Source organism: Cervus elaphus, chromosome 2, assembly GCF_910594005.1.
Source record: "Cervus elaphus chromosome 2, mCerEla1.1, whole genome shotgun sequence".
NCBI classification, from domain to species: domain Eukaryota; kingdom Metazoa; phylum Chordata; class Mammalia; order Artiodactyla; family Cervidae; genus Cervus; species Cervus elaphus.
This window is the reverse complement of record NC_057816.1, coordinates 23,339,855-23,361,936: the sequence shown is the minus strand read 5'-3', so window position 1 is coordinate 23,361,936 and position 22,082 is coordinate 23,339,855. Positions and strand designations below refer to the sequence as shown.

The following is a 22,082-nucleotide window of genomic DNA, read 5'->3' as shown; positions in this document are numbered from 1 at the left end:
TGCCCTTTAGTATTTTTGGGGATGACTACACCATGCCAGTGGTGGAAAATAAATTATGTAATCCATATGAGAATAAGATCAATGATTTGCTGTGCACCATGGAGAAGGATTTGATACATTTGAAATAATCATTTTAAGTCAGAAAACATGTTAACAATTTTGTATAGGGACTCAGCTCACTTTAATTCAACAGACATAAGTTAGCACAGAGAGCAAGTCACCTTGATTATCTCCTTCCACATTGGGAGGGATACCTGGCACAACTGTGAAGATATTGCTTTAGCTCATTTAACTTTGACTCATCCTCAACAAAAAGCATATGAGATAGTTCGAATATTTGCCCTTGCCTTTGAATTACATTTATTGATTTTTGTAATTTTATAGCAAAAATTGCAATTTTATAGCAAATTGCAAATAAATTTTAGTTCCAAACAAACTACTTGTGTGGTGAGACAGTCACACACACACACACACACTCACACTCACACACACAGAATCATAATAGTCTGACTTGAGATTTATTTAACTAAATATTATTCACGATATGTGTGATTCATGGACTGGTAGAAGGCTTGTATAGGTATTGAGTATACTTGAAGTTTTGTGTTTAAAATACCTAACTCCATTTTTTTTAATAATAAATAAAATAAAAAATAAAATATTGGCTCCAGTAGACCTTATGCAATAATTTTGCTAGAACATATATAAGGAGAACAGATGCTTATCTGCAATACTTTATTTTCAGGATAAGTGAGAATCCTGTGTCAAATATCAACTCTTCTAATACCATAAATCATATCTTTGAGGACTCATTTCCTTTCATTGAGAGATGATCTCTTAGCAAAATTCAAGTATACAAAATAGTATTATGAACTAGATTCACAAGCTGTACATTAGATTCCAGGAATTTATAACTGAAAACTTTAAAAAATAGTCACCATATAAGGTGGTGATGTGTTAGCTTGTTGTGATAATCATCTTACAATATATCAAATCATCAGGTGTACACTTTAAGTGTGTGTGTGTGTGTGTGTGTGTGTGTGTACTCAATTGCCCAGTCATGCCCAACTCTCTGAGATCCCATGGACCATAGCCCAACAGGCTCCTCTGTCCATGGAATTCTCCAGGCAAGAATACTGAAGTGGGTTGCCATTTCCTTCTCCAGGTGATCTTCCTAACCTGTAGACTGAACTCTAGACTCTTGAACTTCTTGCATTGGCAAGTGGATACTTTCAAACTATGACCACCTGGGAAGCTTACACTTTAAGTATACACAACATTTATTTGTCAGTTATACCTCAAAAATCTGCGGGGGTGGGGGGGGGGGAGGGTGGGGACCGAATCTTACTTTGTGATTTTTCTTCCAGGAAATGAAAATCTTTATTAGCATATCTTACCTCTTTTTCAGATCATGAGTCTGTAAGCTGGAGAAAAACAAAGTATTCTGATGGAATTAGGTATCTGGGGGTGATTAGCTTATCTTACATCTGAATAGCCCTTTGTGTCCTTCAGCCTAAGTGAATTCTCCCTACTTCTGAAGACAGTTTAAAATCTACCCTTCCCTAAAGACTGCTATTGTCGCTATAGACAGTAGTGTTCTGCCTCATCTCTGAAACTCAACCAGTTCCTACCACTTTTTATAATGACTTGCTGGTCTCCTTAGGGATGGGCTTGATATATGAGGAGTGACGGTTCTAAGCCAAAGAGAGCACTGGATGCGGTGCTTCATTCATTCAGCAGTTGGTCAGGATGACGCACGTGTTGGCCCGTCCGCTCCTCACTAGACTGCGAGGCAGTGAAGGGACTGACGCTGCGTCATCTTTCCGTGTGCTCATCTGTACTAGAAACCCTCAGTACTTGTTACGCCCATGTTCTGTGACTTATGGGAATCTCAGTTCCTCAACCAGGGATTGAAACCAAAAGTCATAGCAGTAAAAGCACTGAGTGCTAATCACTGGAATGTGAGGGAACTCCCAAAATACTTAATAAATAAACTTAGAGTTATATGACCGAATTTTTTCCATTCCTGGACATATATTCAGAAAAGACAAAAACTAATTTGAAAAGATACATACACCCCTTCCCCCATGTTCATAACAATACTATTAAGAATATCCAAGACATAGTTCAGTGGTAAAGAATTTGACTGCCAAGCAGGAGACATGGGTTTGATCTCTGGGTCAGGAAGAGCCCCTGGAGGAGGAAAGGACATCCCGCTCCAGAATTCCTGCCTGGGAAATTCCATGTACAGAGGATCCTGGCGGGCTACAGTCCAAGGAATCGCAAAAGACTTGGACATGATTTAGTGACGAAATAACAACAACAAAAAGACATGGAAGCAACTTAAATGTCCATTTTCAGATGGATACATGAAGAAGATGTGATATATATAACATATACAATGGAATATTGCTCAGCCATTAAAAAAGAGTGAGAAAATGCCATTTGCAGCAACATGGATGATCCTAGAAATTATTACACTAAGTGAAATAAATCAGATAGAGAAAGACAAAAATGATATCAGCTATATGTGAAATCTAAAAAAAGCTATACAAATGAATTTAGTTACAAAATAGAAGAGATAGAAAACAAACTTAAGGTTACCAAAGATTTGAAAAGGGAGGGAGGGATAGATTAGGTGTTTGGGATTAACAGATACCCACTACTACATATAAAATAGATAAACAACAAGGACCTACCATATAACACAGGGAATTATATTTGATATTCAATATTTTGTAATGGTTTATAAAGGAAAAGACTATAAAAGGGAATACATATATACAGACATATATATAACTGAATAACTTTCTGTACACTTGAAGCTGATACAACATTATAAATCAACTATATGTCAATAAAAATTTTTAAGGGAAAAAGATTTTGGAGTAGGAATAAATTTATGTAATATTTGAATTATTCTTTTTTTTAATTAAAGCTTTATCCACATCTTATTTAAAAATATGACTGGAAATCTACCACTATAGTTTTAAAATAATTCCTATAAGAATATTACACTCTTTTCTTTACATATTTCTTCATCATTGTGTTCTAAATATATATCTGATATGGGGCTATGTTAATTACATTGTTCTGGAAATGTGATGATATTATGCAAGTTTCTGCATGTAAAAAGAATATTATAGGATATATTCTTACAAATATTCAGCCCACTAAACCCCAGAGGTCAGAATGTCTTGAGGAACACTTGGTTTTATATTTCTATGCATAAAATACTTGAACTGAGAACAGAAATCACATTCATTTAAACCTACTTTTTCTTAGCTTAAAGAAGAAAAGGAACAATTGACATTTTTGCTCTTAAAGTGATGAGAACAGGGAAAGAAAAGTTACTCAGCTAGTTTCAGAGGAGGAAGGTGAGTTTCACAGTCACAATGTTCATGTTGTATAGGAATTAAAACAAACAGGTTCTAAATTAATTCCTGATTTTCCCGTAAGCTAGAGGTTCTGATGTTTGCAGGCCATCAAGCCACAGGAGTGGAGAGAAGAACCTGTGAACACCTATCTTAGACTCAGATGTGTAGTGTCCACTTTGCTTATTTAAGTCACTTTGTGTCTAATGTGTGAATTAGTCTATGACATCACTGGCCTCTAAAACAGGAATTTTAATACTAGAAATAGTTTTATACACAGTGGACAATGCACGAAATGTCTTTTTTTTTTTTGAAATGTCTTATTTAATTTGCATGATGATTCTTAGAAGTATTTTTTTTTTTTTACAGGTTAAAACATGAGCTCAGAGATCCTCTTTGATGGATCAGATGGTACACTGTGTTAGACCTGGCAATGAAACAAAATGTATTTGACTCGTGATTCATTGCTCTTTCTGCCACTTTTGTGTTCATGGTGCCCTTTTTTAAAAGCGGGCAATTATTTGACAGTCAACTTTGATTTTTTAAAAAAATCATATTCTAAACCCGTCTGTCCAATACTACAGCCACTAGCCTTGTGTGGTCACTGAGCACTTGAAACGTAGTATGATTTGAGGAGTACTGTAAATATAAATGCATTATTAATTTCAAAGATTTATATAAAAATCACAAATTACTTCATAGGAATTTTTACATCATTATATGTTAAAATGTAAGTTTTTGTATATACCAAATTAAATACAGTATTAAATTGATTACAGAAAAAAAATGGGCTTCTAGGACATTAATCACTCATGTGACCGTATTATCTTTCCTTTTCTAATTTTTTTTTCTTTTTAATTTTTTGACCATGTGGCATGTGGGATCTTTTTTCCTCAACCAGTGCTCACATCTGCACCCCTTACACTGGTGGTGTCTTAACAACTGGACCACCAGGAAAGACCCTGCATTATCCTTCTATTGAAAAATGCTGATCTAGACCTTACCTTTGAAAAAATACTTTCAGTTCTCATAGTTTTAATAGTAGTAGGTAGTGCACAGAAATATTTAAAAACTTAGCCTTTAAATTGCTAAATTGTTTCTGAATTCCAAAATGCACCTAAGTGTAAGGCTAGTGCAGAGGAAAAGAGAGCAAGCCGGGAAGTCAGGCAAGAAAAGGGAAATTTATTAGAGGGAAACAAGACAGTGACTGGCCCTTAAGGATAACAAGCATCCTCCCTTTCTGATGAGGTCTTTCTTATACCGCACCAATGAAAAATTCTCTGAAAGGATTGCTAACTTTTAGCCTGTAGTTGAGACCTGTGGTCATGTAAGCAGAGGTCTGGAATCTGGTGGTCTCATAGCTTTGAGTAGGTAAGCACCAGTGAGAAAACAGAATGTCATTTGGGCAATTTGGTTAGTCTCAAGGATCACTGTGGTTTTATTCTTTGTTTGCAAGGTCAACATAATGAGCCATCTTAACAATGAGACCCCATGAGGGCCCTGTCATTCCAACCTTTTTGATTTAGGATAAGGGTCAAAGGTCAATCTTCCATAATTGCTTCCTGCAGGACAGGGGCATCATGGGGTGAAATAAGAAAAGGGCGGGATGTGGGTCAAAGGGATTTGTGTGGGCTTGAAGCTTCTGATAATCTGAGTGAGTCAGAAGTAGTTTGTGGGTAGTTTGGTTGGTGAAGGCTTGTAAGAGGTGCTGAAGAAATTTTGAAAAAAGAGCATTAAACATGGGTCATAAGTTAGAATAAGGGTAAGAAGAGGGCCTGGAAAAGGTAGAACTCAGAGTACCCAATTCCAATAGCTTAACCAGTTTTCCCATGAGTTACTGAGGTGTTGAGGTATTCTCGAGGACCTCTGTCATTTTTGCTGCTGCCTTTCCGTTCAGTTCAGTTGTCGAGTCGAGAACAACTCTTTGTGACCCCGTGGGTTGCAGTATGCCAGGCTTTCCTGTCCATCGTCAACTCCTGGAGCCTACTCAAACTCATGTCCATTGTGTTGGTGATGGCATCCAACCATCTCACCCTCTGTTTTCCCCTTCTCTTCCCACCTTCAATCTTTCCCAGCATCAGGGTCTTTTCCAATGAGTCCGTTTTTTGCATCAGGTGGCCAAAGTATTGGAGTTTCAGCTTCAGAATATTCAGGACTAATTCTTTTAGGATTGACTGGTTGGATCTCCTTCCAGTCCAAGGGACTCTCAACAGTCTTCTCCAACACCACAGTTAAAAAACATCAGTTCTTCAGCACTCAGCTTTCTTTATAGTCCAACTCTCACATCCATACATGGCTACTAGAAAAACCAAAACTTTGACTAGATGGACCTTTGTTGGTAAAGTAATGTTTCTACTTTTAAATATGCTGTCTAAGTTGATCATAGCTTTTTCTTCAGGGGGCAAGTGTCTTTTAATTTCATAGCTGCAGTAACCATCTGCAGTGATTTTGGAGCCCCCCAAAATAAAGTCTGTCACTGTTTCCATTGATTCTCCATCTATTTGCCTTGAAGTGATGAGACCAGGTGCCATGACATTAGTTTTCTGAATATTGAATTTTAAGCCAACTTTTTCACTCTTCTCTTTCACTTTCATCAAGAGGCTCTTTAGTTCTTCCTCACTTTCTGCCATAATGGTGGTGTCATCTTGAAAGGTTGTTGCTGAACCACAAAAAGACGCTGGGATTCTTGGCCTCTGGAGGAGAAGGATTCAATCTGGGGCCAGAGACAAGGCTTGATCACTCAGAGGTTTTGTATAATAAAGTTTTATTAAAGTATAAAGGAGATAGAGAAAGCTTTTGACATAGGCATCAGAAGGGGGCAGAAAGAGTACCCCCTTGCTAATGTTAGCAGTGGAGTTATATACTACCCAATTAGTTATTACGCTGAATCAAAAAAATGTCTGGAAGTTGTAAAGACCTCACTAGATCTACTCCCATAATTTATATTTTAAGATAACAGGATTAGCCAGAAGGTATTTTCCAGAGACTGTCCTCAAGTACGATACATTACTGTTATATGATCCTAAGGAATGTAGAGGGGAAAAGTTTGTCCTTTCTTCCTCTTTGAGAATTCCAGACCCCTCTCTCCTTGGGGACCCCTAGACTTCTTATCAACCTGCCTAGGAAAGGACTCTCTCAATCTGCATATCTGAGATTATTGATATTTCTCCCAGCAATCTTGATTCCAGCTTGTGCTTCATCAAACCTGGCATTTCACATGATATACTCTGTGTATAAATTTAAAAAGCAGGGTGACAATATACTGCCTTGACATAGTCCTTTCCCAATTTGGAACCAGTCTGTTGTTCCATGTCCAGTTCTAACTTTTGCTTCTTGACTTGCATACAGATTTCTCAAGAGGCAGGTCAGGTGGTCTGGTATTCCCATCTCTTTAAGAGTTTTCCATAGTTTGTTGTGATCCACACAGTCAAAGGCTTTGGTGTGGTCAGTAAAGCAAAAGTAGATGTTTTTCTGGAACTCTCTTGCTTTTTCCATAATCCAGCAGATGTTGGCAATTTGATCTCTGGTTCCTCTGCCTTTTCTAAATCCAGCTTGATTCTTGATTCTTAAATCCTGCTTCCTTTACAATGCCTGATTTATTGGCATAGAGGCAGCAAGCTTCCTCCAAAAATAGGCATAGGCCTCCTTTTCCTGCTGTGAGGAGGTCTAATTCTCTTCTGTTTTCAAGGACCTCTGCTGCCAGGGAATCTAGCTGGTTATGGATAGTAATAAGGCTGGTAGTTTTTTTCTTCTAGGCTCTCAGTGAGGTCCTTAGAAAGGCTTTGATAGTAATTTAAAGAAGTTGTGGGTCCTGTGGTCCTTGTCCCAATCCTAGCAACTATTCCTAAACTGATTAATAAAGAAGTGAATTGCCCCTCTGGTTCAGTTATTGCTGCGGCCAGAGCAGCAGGTAGCGATCGAAAGTGACTGACACACAGTTTGGGAAAAAGAAACTAGAGACAGAACTAAGGTTTAAAAGATGGGACCAGGGGACTCAAGACCTCTTGGATCAAGAGCCCTGTTCCTCGGATCCACATTCCTGTTATTTAGTGTATTGGCAAACAGAAAGTATTTGTCATGCTACGATAAAGTCAGGCTCCTCTGTCCCTGGTCATGTCTCCCATTTTATTGGTTACTTCAAACTGTCTTTATTATTGTCTTGTATAAGGGATATCACCTAGCTGGAGGTCATAAACCTGCATATGCCTTGGGAAAACATCTTGGTGTGTGCACAAGCAGCGTTCTGAACTTGAGCTGACCCAGGTCCACACTATGTTTTCCCTTAATTTAGCAGGGCATGATGACCCCAACTAATCAACCCAATGTACTTTTATTTGGGTTATGCTGTATTGTTGTATTTTGCTTTCATTCTTTTCCCATGGTGATTTTCTCATGGCTTAACCAGAGCAACAGGTGACTATTAACTCCTGCAGGTTTTGAGTTAGTGAGACAGGGAGTGTCTGAATGTTAACAGCAATAGAAATATCTGGGGCCAAATATACCAGGGTGCATGTTACTGTCCAGTTAGTGGGAAGACATAAATAGGTAGTGATTCCACATAAGAAAAATATTCCAAGAGTAACAAGACAAAAGCTGAACTCGATAGCAAATAGGAGCCTTTCTGGGAACTTGTGAATAGTCTCTGAAAATGACAGTGAACTCACCAGTGTAGCTGCTACAAGAGGCGTATTTATGCCATATGCAGAAGGGAGTCTTCCTGAGAAAGTAAGAGAATGTCCTGCAATTCCTGAGACTTGGTAGATGGATCATCCTGAAGGGAAGGAGAGAAATGAAATGTGATTACAGGGGTGTGGTGGTATAGTTCCTAGTTTGGGGTAAGAATTGTTTATAGAATTTTGTCTGGAAAAACAGAAAGGAGCTTGTTGTTGTAGATGAACGTCAGGAGTGGTAGGTCCTCCTCTAGCTGGTTCTTTATGAGTAGAAGTGATATCTTTAAGGAGAGAGGTCAGTATCTTGTCCAGATTGTGAATTTGATCAATTGAATATAAATAACACATGTATGATATAAAGAGAGATTCTCCTCCATATGTATGATAAAGAGAAGTGTTTATGTGAGTCCACTTATCTGTGGAAATGGGGAGTGCCAATCCTCTGGGTGAGGAGATGGATAAGCAAATCCAACAATCACTGGCAGGGTTGGGTTTGAGGTACTGGGTAAACAATGGGTCAGATTTAGAGTTCTGAATAGGTAGCAAGGTTTGGGGCAGGGTGAGTTATAGGCAGGGTATTAATGTGAAGTTTGGACTATAAAAGAAGAGGGGTAAAAGTAAAATCATGATGTGATGTCCCATGTCTAAGGGCAGAAAATGATAAAAATAAGAATCCAGGTCAATTTGGATCCAGAATCAATTTGGGTTGGTGTGAACTCTATGAAATCTCTTTGAAGACAAAGATTGTTTATGATGTCAAGGAGTAAAGGGAGATCAATAAGAGTAGTGTTTCCAGGAAAGGTAAGGGCTTGTTTTACTATGTGAAGGAAAGTGGATAATGAATTCATCTAGGCTGATCATAGTAAGAAGAGGGCCATGACCCAAAAAACAAGAACTATGAAGGACTGATGCTAAAGCTGAAACTCCAGTACTTTGGTCACCTGATGCAAAGAACTGACTCGTTGGAAAAGACCCTGATGCTGCGAAAGATTGAAGGTGGGAGGAGAGGGGACAACAGAGGATGAGATGGTTGGATGGCATCACCAACTCAATGGACATGAGTTTCAGCAAGCTCTTGGAATCAGTGATGGACAGGAAAGCCTGGTGTGCTGCAGTCCATGGGGTCACAAAAAGTTGGACATGACTGAGCAACTGAACTGAACTGAATGGAGAAGTAGGTAAAACAGAAGGAAAGCTTTTCATTGATAGTCCACTCATTGGGAGACACAGAGTAAACTCCTATTATGAATAGGATAAGTAGGGGAAATCCTAGTCCAATTAGTAACCGATATATCTGTTTTTGTTTTACTTATCAATATTTGTTTCTGGCTATTCTGTTTCTTCAGGAATTTGATCCAGCCAAAGCCTGGTGGGTCTCAGTACAGTGCTGGTGTAGCAAGGAGCGTCTGAGTGGCAAATGTTTCTTAGCAGAGATGGAGAGTCTCCTGGGGTCAACTTTAACCTAGAGATATGAAACCGAGAGGAATGACCTGCTAGTTTAGCAGCTGTTAGTGTGGTTAGAATGACCTCAAGTGGACATCATTATGGTGTAAGGTTTTAAGCAGGACTTGTCCCCCAGGTATGAGTGTTAAGTCAGCTGAGTTAATTTGATGAGGTTTTGGGAGAGAGCAATCTGTTTGTTCTCTCATGAGGTGTCTAATAAGGTTAAGGGTGGGAGGATAATCTCCCTGCAAGGGGCTGGTAGCAGGAAACTGACTTAAGAGAAAGGGCATCCATACATGAGGTCAAAAGGACTGCGGAAAGATGGGGCCTGTGGAGTAGCCCTAATGTTAGCGTAAGCCATGGGAAGGAATTTGGTCTGTGGCCTTTGCAGTTCTAGAGAGAATTTGGTTAGGTACATTTAAGAATAGAATTTGCTTTTTCTACATTTCCTGAGGATTGGGATCTGTAAGGAATATGTAGTTTCCAAGTCATGTCAAGGGATTGGTCTGCTTGTTGAACGATTTGGCAGATAAAAGCTGGCTCATTATTGGATTGGAGAGAGAGTGGCAGGCCAAAGCGAGGGATGATTTCTTGTATGAGAAACTGTCACCTCTGAGGCAGTTTCTGATCTCGTAGAAAAAGCATCAATCCACCCTGAAAAAGTGTCTACTAGAGTGAGCTTGAGTTTTATTTTTCATTTTGGAGGCACGTGAGTGAAGTCAATTTGCCAGTCCTCTCCTGGGATATTTCCTGGAGCCTCGTGTTGGTCATGAGGGAACAGGCTTTAGGGCTCCCTGTGGTGAGACTGAGGAGTAGATAATGCAAGAGTGAGTGATTTGTTGTAGGAGTGAAAGAAGGTTAAGATAGGTGAAAAGAGGTTTTAAGAGACGACAAAGAAATTTAGTGCCTATGTGTAGGGCCTGATGAATGTAAGAATCCCTGTGGTCTGAGACTCGGGAAGGATATAGCAGCCTTGTTTTTGTAACCAGTCTCCTTGTGGTTGTGCTCCCTCTTGTAATAATCATGTTTTTTCTTTGGGGAGGTAAAGGGGCTTTATATTGGGAATTACTATATGTTGTTGAGCAAGTGATTGGAGTGAGGCTTGTTTTGTTTCTCAGTCTACGGCTTAGCTGCCTCATGAAATGGAGTCTGAGGCCAACTGGTGACCTCAGCAATGTATGATGCCTACTGCAGTTGGCATGTTAGCTGCTTTTAAAAGTTGGAGTATAAGCTGGGTGTTAGGGGAAAGCCTTTAGTAGACAGACGCCCTCGTTCCTTCCAGATGGCAGCATGTGAGTGTATGACGTGGAAAGTATATTTAAAATCAGTGTATATGTTTACTCTCTTGTTAGCTGCGAGGGTAAGGGCTCTAGTTAGTGCAATAAGTTCTGCCTTTTGGGAAGAGTTTCCCGAGGGGAGAGGTTGGGATTCAATAATTTTGGTGTCAGAGACAATTGCATATCTAGCTACTTTTTTTCCCTTCTGATGTTTTAAAGGAGCTGCCATCAATACACTAAGTAAAGTCAGGGTTATTTAAAGGGGTTGAGGAAATGTGGGAGAAATGGAACATCAGGTCTTCTAATGCTCTTTGCAAGTATGGATGGGGGGCTCAGAAGAATTAGGGGTAAGGGTAGCAGGGTTGAGAGTAGGACAGCGTTCAAAGGAGAACTCGGGAGATTCAAGAGGGATGACATGAATTAGTTGGATGCATGAAGGAGATAGAAGGGTCATGGATTTGTGAGAAAGTAAGTCTTTAAAGTCATGTGGTGAAAAATGACAGTGGGTGCTCCAAAAGAAAGTTTTTTAGTTTCCTGAGTGAGGAATGTAGCAGCTGCCAGAGCACGTAGGCAGGCTGGTCATCCTTGAACTGTCGTATCTAATTGCTTTGATAGATAAGCAACAAGGGTGAAGGAGGGACCCTGATTTTGTCCCAAAATTCCTAGGGCAATTTTGTGTCTCTCAGTATTGAAGAGTACATAGGGGCAAGAAAGGTTAGGCAGTGTTAGAGCTGGGACTGAGAGAATGGCTTGCTTAAGGGTGTTAAAGGCTGAATAGATATTTGATTTTAGCTCTAGGGGTTCTGAAATACCTCCTAGGATGGCTTGATATAGGGGTTGTGCCAAGAGGATGACATTAGGAATCTAGAGGTGTAGATATCCAGCTAACCCCAAGAAGGACAGGATCTCTGTTTTTTACATAGGGAGTGGTAGGGTGGATATAGAGGACTTTCTATCAGTAGTAATATATCTTTTTATTGGTGTTAAAAGGACTCTGAGATGGGTGACTCTAGGAAGAGAGAGCTGAACTTTGCTGGGAGGTACTCTATAGCCTCGATAAACTAGAAAATCGAGGAGTTGTATAGTGTATTGTTGAGAGTGTGTAAGCGAAGGACTACAAAGGAGGAGATCATCCACATATTGGAGGACAGTACTCAGAGTAAGGCCTAGAGAGGATAGGTCTGATGCTAGAAAAGGTTGGTCAAAGAAATGAGGGTTATCATAAAAGCCTTGTGGGAGGACTGTCCATGTCAGCTGTTGGGAGCTATGATTGTCTGGATCAGTCCAGGTAAAGGCAAAGAGGTCTTGAAAGTCTGGGTGTAAAAGGATAGTAAAGAAAGCATATTTGAGGTCTAGAACAGTGACGTGGGTAGTGGAAAAGGGAATGAGAGAGAAAAGAGTATAGGGAGTTGGAACTACTGGGTGTATGGGAATAGCAGCCACATTGATAATTCTCAGGTCCTGGACCAGGTGATAGCAGCCATTTGACTTTTTGCAGATAGTATAGGGGTGTTTTAGGGAGAGTGAGTTGGGCATAAGAAGCCCTGACATAGGAGTTTAGTGATGATAGGTTTTAACCCTTGTTGATGCTCTTAGGAGATGGGGTATTGTGGTTGACTGGGGGATTTAGAGTAGTCTTTGAGATGGATATGAATTGGAGCATGGTGAGAGGCAACAGATAGGTTACATGTATCCCCAGCTATGGGGTTCACAGACTAGGAGGGCAATGGGGCAAGGGAAGAGGAGGTGGGGTTGAGGAGCAGTAGCCAGGCTAGATCAGAGGGTGGGCTTGGGATAGTAATAGAGGCTTTAAATTTTGAGACATGTTCTTTCCGAAGGATAGAAGTGGGGCATTTTGGGAGTATGAGAAAAGAATTGGAAAATGAGGTATCTTGAAGTATGCAAGGTAGAGGCTCAGTTATTCATGGCATAGATATTAAACTGTCAATCCCAATGACAGAGACCTGTGATACCTTGGTTTTACTGGAGCAGGTAAGCATAGCAGAGTAAGTGGCTCCCCTGTCAATGAGAAAGGAGATTGGCTTACCTGCAGCTGTAAGATTTACCCTGGGCTCCTTAGAGGTGATGAGAGTCAGGCCCTGGGGCCCTCGGCACCTTTAGTCTTCAGCAGTGAGTCCAAGGAGTCTGGGCAGAGCTGGATCAGAGGACTCCTGCTGGGGATCAGGAGAGGATGTCTGGATCCCTAGAGAGGGATCTGGGCATTTGACCTTACAATGTCTCTTTATGGAACAGCTGGGGCATGGATCTTGGCTTTAGGCATAAGCAGTGGCCTCCTTTGCCACATTTGAAGCACGGCCCAGGTGGCTTCCTTTCTTTGTTGGTTGATGGAGGCTTCAAGCCATGTAATGTTGTGCTGTGCTTAGTCACTCAGTCGTGTCTTACTCTTTACAACCTCATGGACTGTAGCCCACCAGGCTCCTCTGACCCTTGGGATTCTCCAGGCAAGAATACTGGAGTGAGTTGTCATGCCCTTCTCCAGGGGAATCTTCCCAATTCCGGGATTGAACCCAGTTCTCCTACATTGCAGGCAGATTCTTTACCAACTGAGCCACCAGGGAAGCCCAGGGCCATGTAGGGCACTGGCTGAAAGGTGGTATTTGACTTGATCTCATTGCGCCTTCTCTAGCATTGCCTGCTCTTCCCAGTTATTGAAAATTTTTAAGGTTAAATTTAAAAGGTCTCATTAAGGGGTTTGAGGGCCTTCTTCTGCCTTTTTTAGTTTCTTTCAGATATCTAGGGATGACTGTAAGATAAAATGGGTGTTAAGAACAATGGTGAACCATGAACTTCCAGATGTTCAAGCTGGATTTACAGAGCTGGAAAGAGAGAGGAACCAGACATCAAATTGCCAGCATGAATTGGATCATCAAAAAAGCAAGAGAGATCCAGAATAACATCTATTTCTGCTTTATTTTTATGCCAAAGCCTTTGACTGTGTGGATCACAACAAACTGTGGAAAATTCTTCAAGAGATGGGAATACCAGACCATCTCACCTGCCTCCTGAAAAATCTGTACGCAGGTCAGAAAGCAACAGTTAGAACTGGATCTGGAACAACACCCTGGTTCCAAATAGGGAGAGGAGTATGTCAAGGCTATATATTGTCACCCTACTTATTTAACTTATATGCAGGGTACATCATGAGAAACGCTGGGTTGGATGAAGCACAAGCTGGAATCAAGATTGCTGGGAGAAATATCAATAACCTCAGATATGCAGATGACCCTACCATTATGGCACAAAGTGAAGAAGAACTAAAGAGCCTCTTGATGAAAGTAAAAGAAGAGAGTGAAAAAGTTGGCTTAAAACTCAGCATTCAGAAAACTAAGATCATGGCATCCTGTCCCATTGCTTCATGGCAAATAGATGGGGAAACAACGGAAACAGTGACAAACTTCATTTTTTTTTTTTTTTTGGCTCCAAAATCATTGCAGATGGTAACTGCAGTCATGAAATTAAAAGATGCTTGCTCCTTGAAAGAAAAGTTATGACCAACCTAGACAGCATATTGAAAAGCAGAGACATTACTTTGCCAACAAAGGCCCATCTAGTCAAAGGTATGGTTTTTCCAATAGTCATGTATGGATGTGAGAGTTGGACTATAAAGAAAGCTGAGTGCCAAAGAATTGATGCTTTTGAACTGTGTTAGAGAAGACTCTTGAGAGTCCCTTGGACTGCAAGGAGATCCAACCAGTCAACCCTAAAAGAATCAGTTCTGAATATTCTTTTATTTTTTAAATTTTTTCTTTTATTTACATGTGTTCCCCATCCTGATCCCTCCTCCCGCCTCCATCTCCATCCCATCCCTCTGGGTCTTCGCAGTGCAACAGCCCTGAGCACTTGTCTCATGCATCCAACCTGGGCTGGTGATCTGTTTCACCCTTGATAGATAAAGACCAATACAGTATACTAACACATATATATGGAATTTAAAAAGATGGTAACGATAACCCTATATGCAAAACAGAAAAAGAGACACAGATGTACAGAACAGTTCTGAATATTCTAAAACTGAAACTTCAATATTTTGGCCACCTGATGCGAAGAACTGTCTCATTGGAAAAAACCCTGATGCTGGGAAAAATTGAAGGTGGAAGGAGAAGGGGATGACAGAGGATGAGATGGTTGGATGGCATCACTGACTCAATGGACATGAATTTGAGCAAGCTCTGGGAGTTGGTGATGGATAGGGAAGCCTGGCATGCTGCAGTCCATGGGGTCGCAAAGAATTGGACATGACTGAGCGCCTGAACTGAATCACTTACTAAGGTACTATACGACCCGAGGCTGGTTTATGAGAATGGAAGACTGATTGTAAAGTCACACCTGGATTTTCAACTGTTTGTGAGTCAGTATCCCGAACCTCTGTCATTGTGCAAGGGTCAACTATACTTTTGTCCAGTGAGTGGAATGTTGAATGCACGTGGCAAAGACTATAGAGCAGGAATGCTGGAAACTTCCCAATGTACAAATGTAACAAACTCCCTTAGAAACACAAAACAGAAACCATCAGTCAGTCCATTGCATCTAGGCAAGAAGACATTTTAGTTTCATATGCTGTATCAGAACCACCCCCCCCCCCATACATTTTTCCCACTTCACTGTCAAGACAAATGTAACTTGCCCTTGGAACTGCCCTTTTGGTCCAACACTATCACCTGAGTGGTCACTTCTATGCAGGCAAATGCTTAGATGTCAATGACAGTCTCATAGCACCGTGGACTTATCTTCCTTATTGTTTTTATGGTTTTACATTTGATAAACCATTTCATCAATTTCTCCCGCTTCTACTGAACCAGCACCATCCAAGAGAATTTTTGGGAATAAGTCTGATGTTCAATATTTGCCTTCAATACAGTAAGCATTGGCTACATGTGACTATGGAGTACTTAAAATGTGTCAGTATTACAGAAAACAAATGGATTTTAAATTTGATGTACTTTAGTTACATTTTGAATGGCTCACAAGAATAGTGGCTACCATGTTGGAGAGCTCAGAAGAGCACTAGACAGCAATCCTTCCATATTTAATTTGCTCACCATAGTAATCTCAGCCTCAAATTTTTTATAATGTCTTCATGAAACTTTCTATTCAGTTTCCCCAGTGATAAAGTGAGAATAATTCCAGTATATACAAAACAAATGAGGATAAAGCAGAAGAGTACTTAAAATGCTATTTGACACAAAGTAAGTGATATGGGCTTCCTGGGTAGCTCAGCTGGTGAAGAATATGCCTGCAATGTAGGAGACCCCAGTTTGATTCCTGGGTCAGAAAGTTTCTCTGTAAAAGGGATAGCTACCCACTCCAGTATTCCTGAGCTTCAGTTGTGGCTCAGATGGTAAAGAGTCCATCTGCAATGTGGGAGATCTTGGTTTGATCCCTGGGTTGGGAAGATCCCATAGAGGGGAGCAGGGCAACCCATTCCAGTATTCTTGCATGGAGAATCCCCATGGACAGAGAAGCCTGGTGGGCTACAGTTCATGGGTTAGCAAAGAGTTGGACAGGACTAAATGACTAAGCACAGCACAAGCACAATGCAAGTGTTATATAATTGTTTGCTATATATATGCATGAAGTTCTATGTAGACACATTTAAAAACATACAGTTTGCATCTCTTAGTTTTTGTCCCAACACCTATTATTGGTGTGTTGCATGTCGGCTGAGTGAATAAATTATTAGCTGCTTTAAAATATATGTAATACATCAAATGTGTTTTTTTAATGAATGAACTCACCTACAAGTTACTATTCAGATAAACGGGAAAATTAACTAATCTTTCTGTGCCTCAGCTTCTTTATTTTTTAAGCATTCCACATTTTTTTAGGTTTAATCATATCAAATTACACCGATTCAACCTAATACTCAGGATTTCCATGGTGGTTCATGTGGTAAAGAATCTGCCTGCGATGCAGGAGATCCAGGTTCAATCCCTGGGTCAGGAAGATCCCCTGGAGAAGGGAATGGCTGCCCACTCCAGTATTCTTGCCTGGAGAATCCCATGGACAGAGGAGTCTGTCAGGCTACAGTCCATGGGGTCACAAAGAGCTGGACATGACTGAACAACTAACACTTCACTTTTCAGCCTAATATTATCTTCCACACTGAGCTATAGTGAGAATTGAATGAGTTAGCAAATGTAACAAGATTAATATTAAATGTAGTGCATAGTAAGTGCTCAGTAAATCCTGGCTATAAAAAATGGACTTAAGTACATAAAAATAAAATGTTTGAAGACTATATAGAGCAGCTACAACTAATAAGACTGACACATTACCTACTGCGCTAACAAGACATTTGCTACTAATAATTAGTTACAATTAAGTATTTCCCCAAACCTCAAGTAAACAGAAAAAGATTGAAATCATGGCTTCAAATATTTCAGAAATTATATTCATACAGGAAGTTTTTTTTTCAAAGAGTGTCTAGAGTGATGTCTGCAGGCTTTAATTTCTAGCCCTTAAATTAATGACCATCTACTGTCTCAATACTGAGAATATTATACACGAGAGCTAATGGTATTATCAACAAAGAATGAGAAAAGAAAATTTTAATTGCTTCTATATTCCCACAGCTCATTCCTGGTGAAATGAAATCTCGAGGGAGTTTCCAATAGCTTCCAACATGTTTTTGATATTATTGATACCTCTTGTATATTGAAACCTTAGATAAAAGCATGTCACTTTGGCAAGCGTCTGGTAGAATTAAGAGGAAGCTACAATAAGGAGTCATGGCTCTTGATTTATAGTATTTCTACAAACAACTTGAATCAAGATCTGAATTTGAACACCGAGTAAAAGAGAGCATAGGAATTTCTATCTTGAACATCATCTTTAAGATTTCCTTTAGAGAGTACTTGCTCTAAAGCAGACATACAACCCAGTCTAAGGGTGAGTATCTGAACTCCATCTGTTCCAGAATTTTTTAATCTCAGTATATTAAGGGAGTCTAACCTCTGCAAGGAGAAGGAAATGGCAACCCACTCCTGTGTTCTTGCCTGGAAATCCCATGGACGGAGGAGCCTGGGAGGCTACAGTCCATGGGGTCACTAAGAGTCGGACGTGACTGAGCGACTTCTCACACACAGTCGGACACCACTGAAGCAACTTAGCAGCAGCAGCAGCAACCTCTGCAAACACCATTACAGAGATTTCCTAAAAATGGTTGCTATCTAAAAATGGTTATTCACTTCTCAGTGTACCACCTCTGAAGGCAGAAAACTATCTTTTTCATAATTCAACCCGTATTATATTTAGACCCATTTAATGATTAGACAGCCTTGCTATTGAAACAGGTATTTTATGGGCTGTAGCTCTGTCCTTTGAGGTAACATAGAATAAATCTAATTTAAATTCATGTTATTAGTTGTGTAGGTACTTGGAGTAAATCATTTTGATCCAAATATTGTTGCCTTGGATAATTATAATTTGAAATTCTCCATCATAAATTATAGCCCTCAGATCGAAGCACAATTCACCAGATGTTTTTTTTTTTTTTTTTCTTGTGTGATTGTCACTCCCTTAACTTTGGATGTTATGTTCTTTTTAATGAAATCATTGGCAGATTGATGTGTTTTCTCTTGATCCAGATGTTTTGAACACAGATTCATTAGGCCAGTGCTTCCCAATTTTGAATGTTTTTTGCAGACCTGGCTTATTCCTACTTATATCCTTCCAGATTCAGGTTTCTTTTGGAAGCTTTCATTGCCCCCTCCCCTGGGTTAGCACCATAGCCACCATGCCCTGAAGGATCTGTTCAGTCATTTATCACATTGTTTAGTCTGCCCCCTCCACTCTCTCTAGACTGTAAAACTCTGAAGAGTAGGGATTCTGTCTTATTCATCTCTTTATCCTAAGTGTCCACAGCAAACTGTACTTACAGACTGTTAAATTCTTTATAATATCAAAGGCTATCAGATCCACAAGCTAACAATATCTTCTAGAATCATTATCATCATAAAAGTGTCTGTTACTCTTCTCTACATTAACATCTTCTACAAATTTCATAATGATTTCTTTTATGGTATCGTCAGAGTTATTAGCATATTTTTTCAGTACAAGATTAAGTATAGGGTACCATGGAATACTCAAAATAATATCTCAAAGTGCAAGTTCCAATTTTTTTAAAAGTAAATTTGTGTTTTAAAAGGTGAACAGTTTTACCCGCTATTATCACTAAACTCTACAAAAATAGCTTTTTAAAAATTCACAACTTTGCAATGTCCTGCTAGCTAAAGACTAAGAGGACCTTACTTTGAAATGATAATCTTCATAATCACAACAGAAATTTATGCCTATGGATGAAAAGTGTCAATAACAAGAGGGTGGCAGAAAATAAATGTTGATATCATGATTATAAATTTTTTCAGCTCTTATGCTCATTGCATGTAGTATATGTTTTATGCATGTTTTGATTTTGAGATAGTATTTGCAGAAGACATCAGTGTTAGCTCAAGTCCTTAATTACCACTTTTGTTTCTTGTGGATATGTCAACTGCTTTTATCTGTACTATTAGGAAATCGTTATCCATATTTATACTGAAAAACCAGTCATGGCTAACAAATCACTTAAGTCTCTGAATTTATTAATAGCGTCTTCATCTATATAATGGGAATAATATACTCATAAGGTTGCTGGGACACCACTTATAAAAGGCCTTGGACAGCACATGGTATACACTGAATAAATAGTAACCATTTCTGACACATTGATAATCTCTGATGATACCTCTTGGGTCTCTTTCTTTTGAAGTCATCACACTGTGTTGTGCATGGAATCATCAGCTTTCTTCCAAACCCATATCCCAGAGATAGAAAGGTGCAAATAGTCTTTCTGCCTTGGTCTCTTGTGCCTATGGGAGAGTGCCTTGGTTTGAAGGTGAATTTGAAGGTGAGGACAAAGACACCAAGACCACACCCGTCCTGTTGTTATAGCCTCAGGATCATGCAAGATCCACACGCTACAGCCCTGGTTTCCCAGAACCTAAGCCCAGGATCATAACAGATCATGCAAAGTACTTAGCACATGGTGAGTATTCCATAAGAGATTTTAGGATGAATGAATTTAGGCTTTAATATTTCACACTTCTTAATTCTCCTCATTAAGAAACTCATGTCTTTCCTGGATGTGGAGTTCAAGTTGAATGATAGACTTATTGTTAGCCATCCAGTTGCTTTCTTGAGCTCTCTATCGGAATTTTTGAAAAGGTGACTGTAGTAGAGGTATTCACTGCAAAGGGTCAGTTATTGATATACTACTGTCAGTACTTTATATTAATTTTTCCACTCACATTAATTACTGTGAATGGTTGCTCTGATATGACAAAGAGATAGAAATAGAAGGGCAGATATGAGGAGCTAAAAGAAGAGATGGAAACTAAGACAGAAAGGCCTTATTTTGTATGCTTGATCACATACTTATTATATGCCTAACTGTGGGAAAATATCCAACCACTGTATTAGTTATCCAGCATGTAAAATAAGCATAGTAATATTTGCTCTGTAGAAGAGCTGAGAGGAATGAAAACAAATCATGGAAAGTTCTCATAATAAAGTTAACAGAATGGGGAATACATGTAAATCCATGGCTGATTCATGTCAATGTATGACAAAAACCACTACAATAAAAAAAAAAAAATTTCTTTGGCTGTCTAGGGACTGGGCAATACTGAGACCTACCAGGAGAGAGCTTTGGTTTGATAGCATAGAACAAACAAAGGAACATTCTATCTTATATTCATTGTTTACACATCCTGTGTTACTGAGATGCACTTTGACCACTAACGTAGATCAGGAACAGACAGAGAACTGGAGCTATCTGCTTGAAAAGTCTTGGTTTTTTTATTACACATTATTGTGTTATAAGACAATAAATATCCACTTCAATTCTTCAATTCTTCCATAAATTCCCAGAGGGAAATGGCAGCAGCAAATCGCTCCTCAGTGACTGAGTTCATCCTTGCTGGACTAACAGAGCATCCAGGACTCCAGCTGCCCCTTTTCTTCCTCTTCCTAGGAATCTATGTGGTCACGGTGGTGGGAAACCTGGTCATGATCGTATTGATTGGGCTCAGTTCTCGCCTGCACACCCCCATGTACTATTTCCTCAGCAGCTTGTCCTTCATTGACCTCTGTCAGTCCACTGTCATTACCCTCAAAATGCTGGTGAGCTTTGTGACAGAGAAGAATACTATCTCTTACCCAGCATGTATGACTCAACTCTTCTTCTTCCTTGTTTTTGTTATATCAGAATGTCATATGTTGGCTGTAATGGCGTATGATCGCTATGTTGCCGTCTGTAACCCCTTGCTTTACAATGTCACCATGTCTTACCAGCTCTGTTCTTGCATGGTGGCTGGGGTTTATGTCATGGGCTTGACTGGTGCCACAGCTCACACAGGCTGCTTGCTAAGAGTGCTTTTCTGCAAGGCTGATGTGATCAACCATTACCTCTGTGATCTTTTTCCTCTATTGGAGCTCTCCTGTTCCAGTACTTACATCAATGAGGTGGTAGTTTTGTGTTTCAGTGCATTTAATATCCTCACCCCCATCCTGACCATCCTCAGCTCCTACATCTTCATCATCTCCAGCATCCTCCACATTCGTTCCACAGAGGGCAGGTCCAAAGCCTTCAGCACATGCAGCTGCCACATCTCAGCTGTTGCTATTTTCTTTGGATCTGCAGCATTCATGTACCTGCAGCCATCATCTGTCAGCTCCATGGACCAAGGGAAAGTGTCCTCTGTGTTTTACACCATTATTGTGCCCATGCTGAATCCCCTGATCTACAGCCTAAGGAATAAAGATGTCAAAATTGCTTTCAATAAAATCCTTGAAAAAAGATGTTTTCTGTGAAAATGAGTGTTTTGCCTTGGCAAAAATTTATAATTTCCTGAGAAAGTTTGGTAAGGAAAGAGTCCAGACACAGGAATGTATGTCCACAAATAATGAGATCATTGCTACTATTAATACTTGATTATTTGGGATGAAAGTGGCAGGGAGAGGACTGAACTCATAGTGTTATCATATGGAGAGCAGCACTGTTTGAGGATGTGCCAGTGTCCACATGTTCATAAAACTCGGTATTACTTCTAAACATTAAAACAATATCCAAAGGCCTTCATGTGTATTATTTCATGTATGGAATATGGAACTCTTTTAGTCAAGACTTATTCATCTTTTAAAATTATTGTTTTAGGTTTAAATTTTTTATTTTTTTGGCTGCACTGTGTGGCTTGCAAGATCTTAGTCCCCCCAATGAAGAACTAAACCTGGGTCCGCTGCAGTGAAACTGCTGACTC

The 22,082-nt window shown here is 39.7% G+C and overlaps 1 protein-coding gene across 1 annotated transcript; it reads left to right on the top strand.

Annotated features, from left to right (window-relative positions):
• Nucleotides 1-20,697: 20,697 nt before the first annotated feature.
• Nucleotides 20,698-21,636, top strand: LOC122705257 (olfactory receptor 8G1-like). Its single transcript, XM_043920519.1, has one exon. The coding sequence runs from the start codon at nt 20,701-20,703 to the stop codon at nt 21,634-21,636; it is 936 nt and encodes a 311-aa protein (XP_043776454.1). The 5' UTR covers nt 20,698-20,700.
• Nucleotides 21,637-22,082: the final 446 nt, after the last annotated feature.

What these genes read in the sequence shown, in the direction of transcription:
- LOC122705257 (XM_043920519.1), top strand. Translation starts at nt 20,701, where the DNA reads ATGGCAGCAGCAAATCGCTCCTCAGTGACTGAGTTCATCCTTGCTGGA.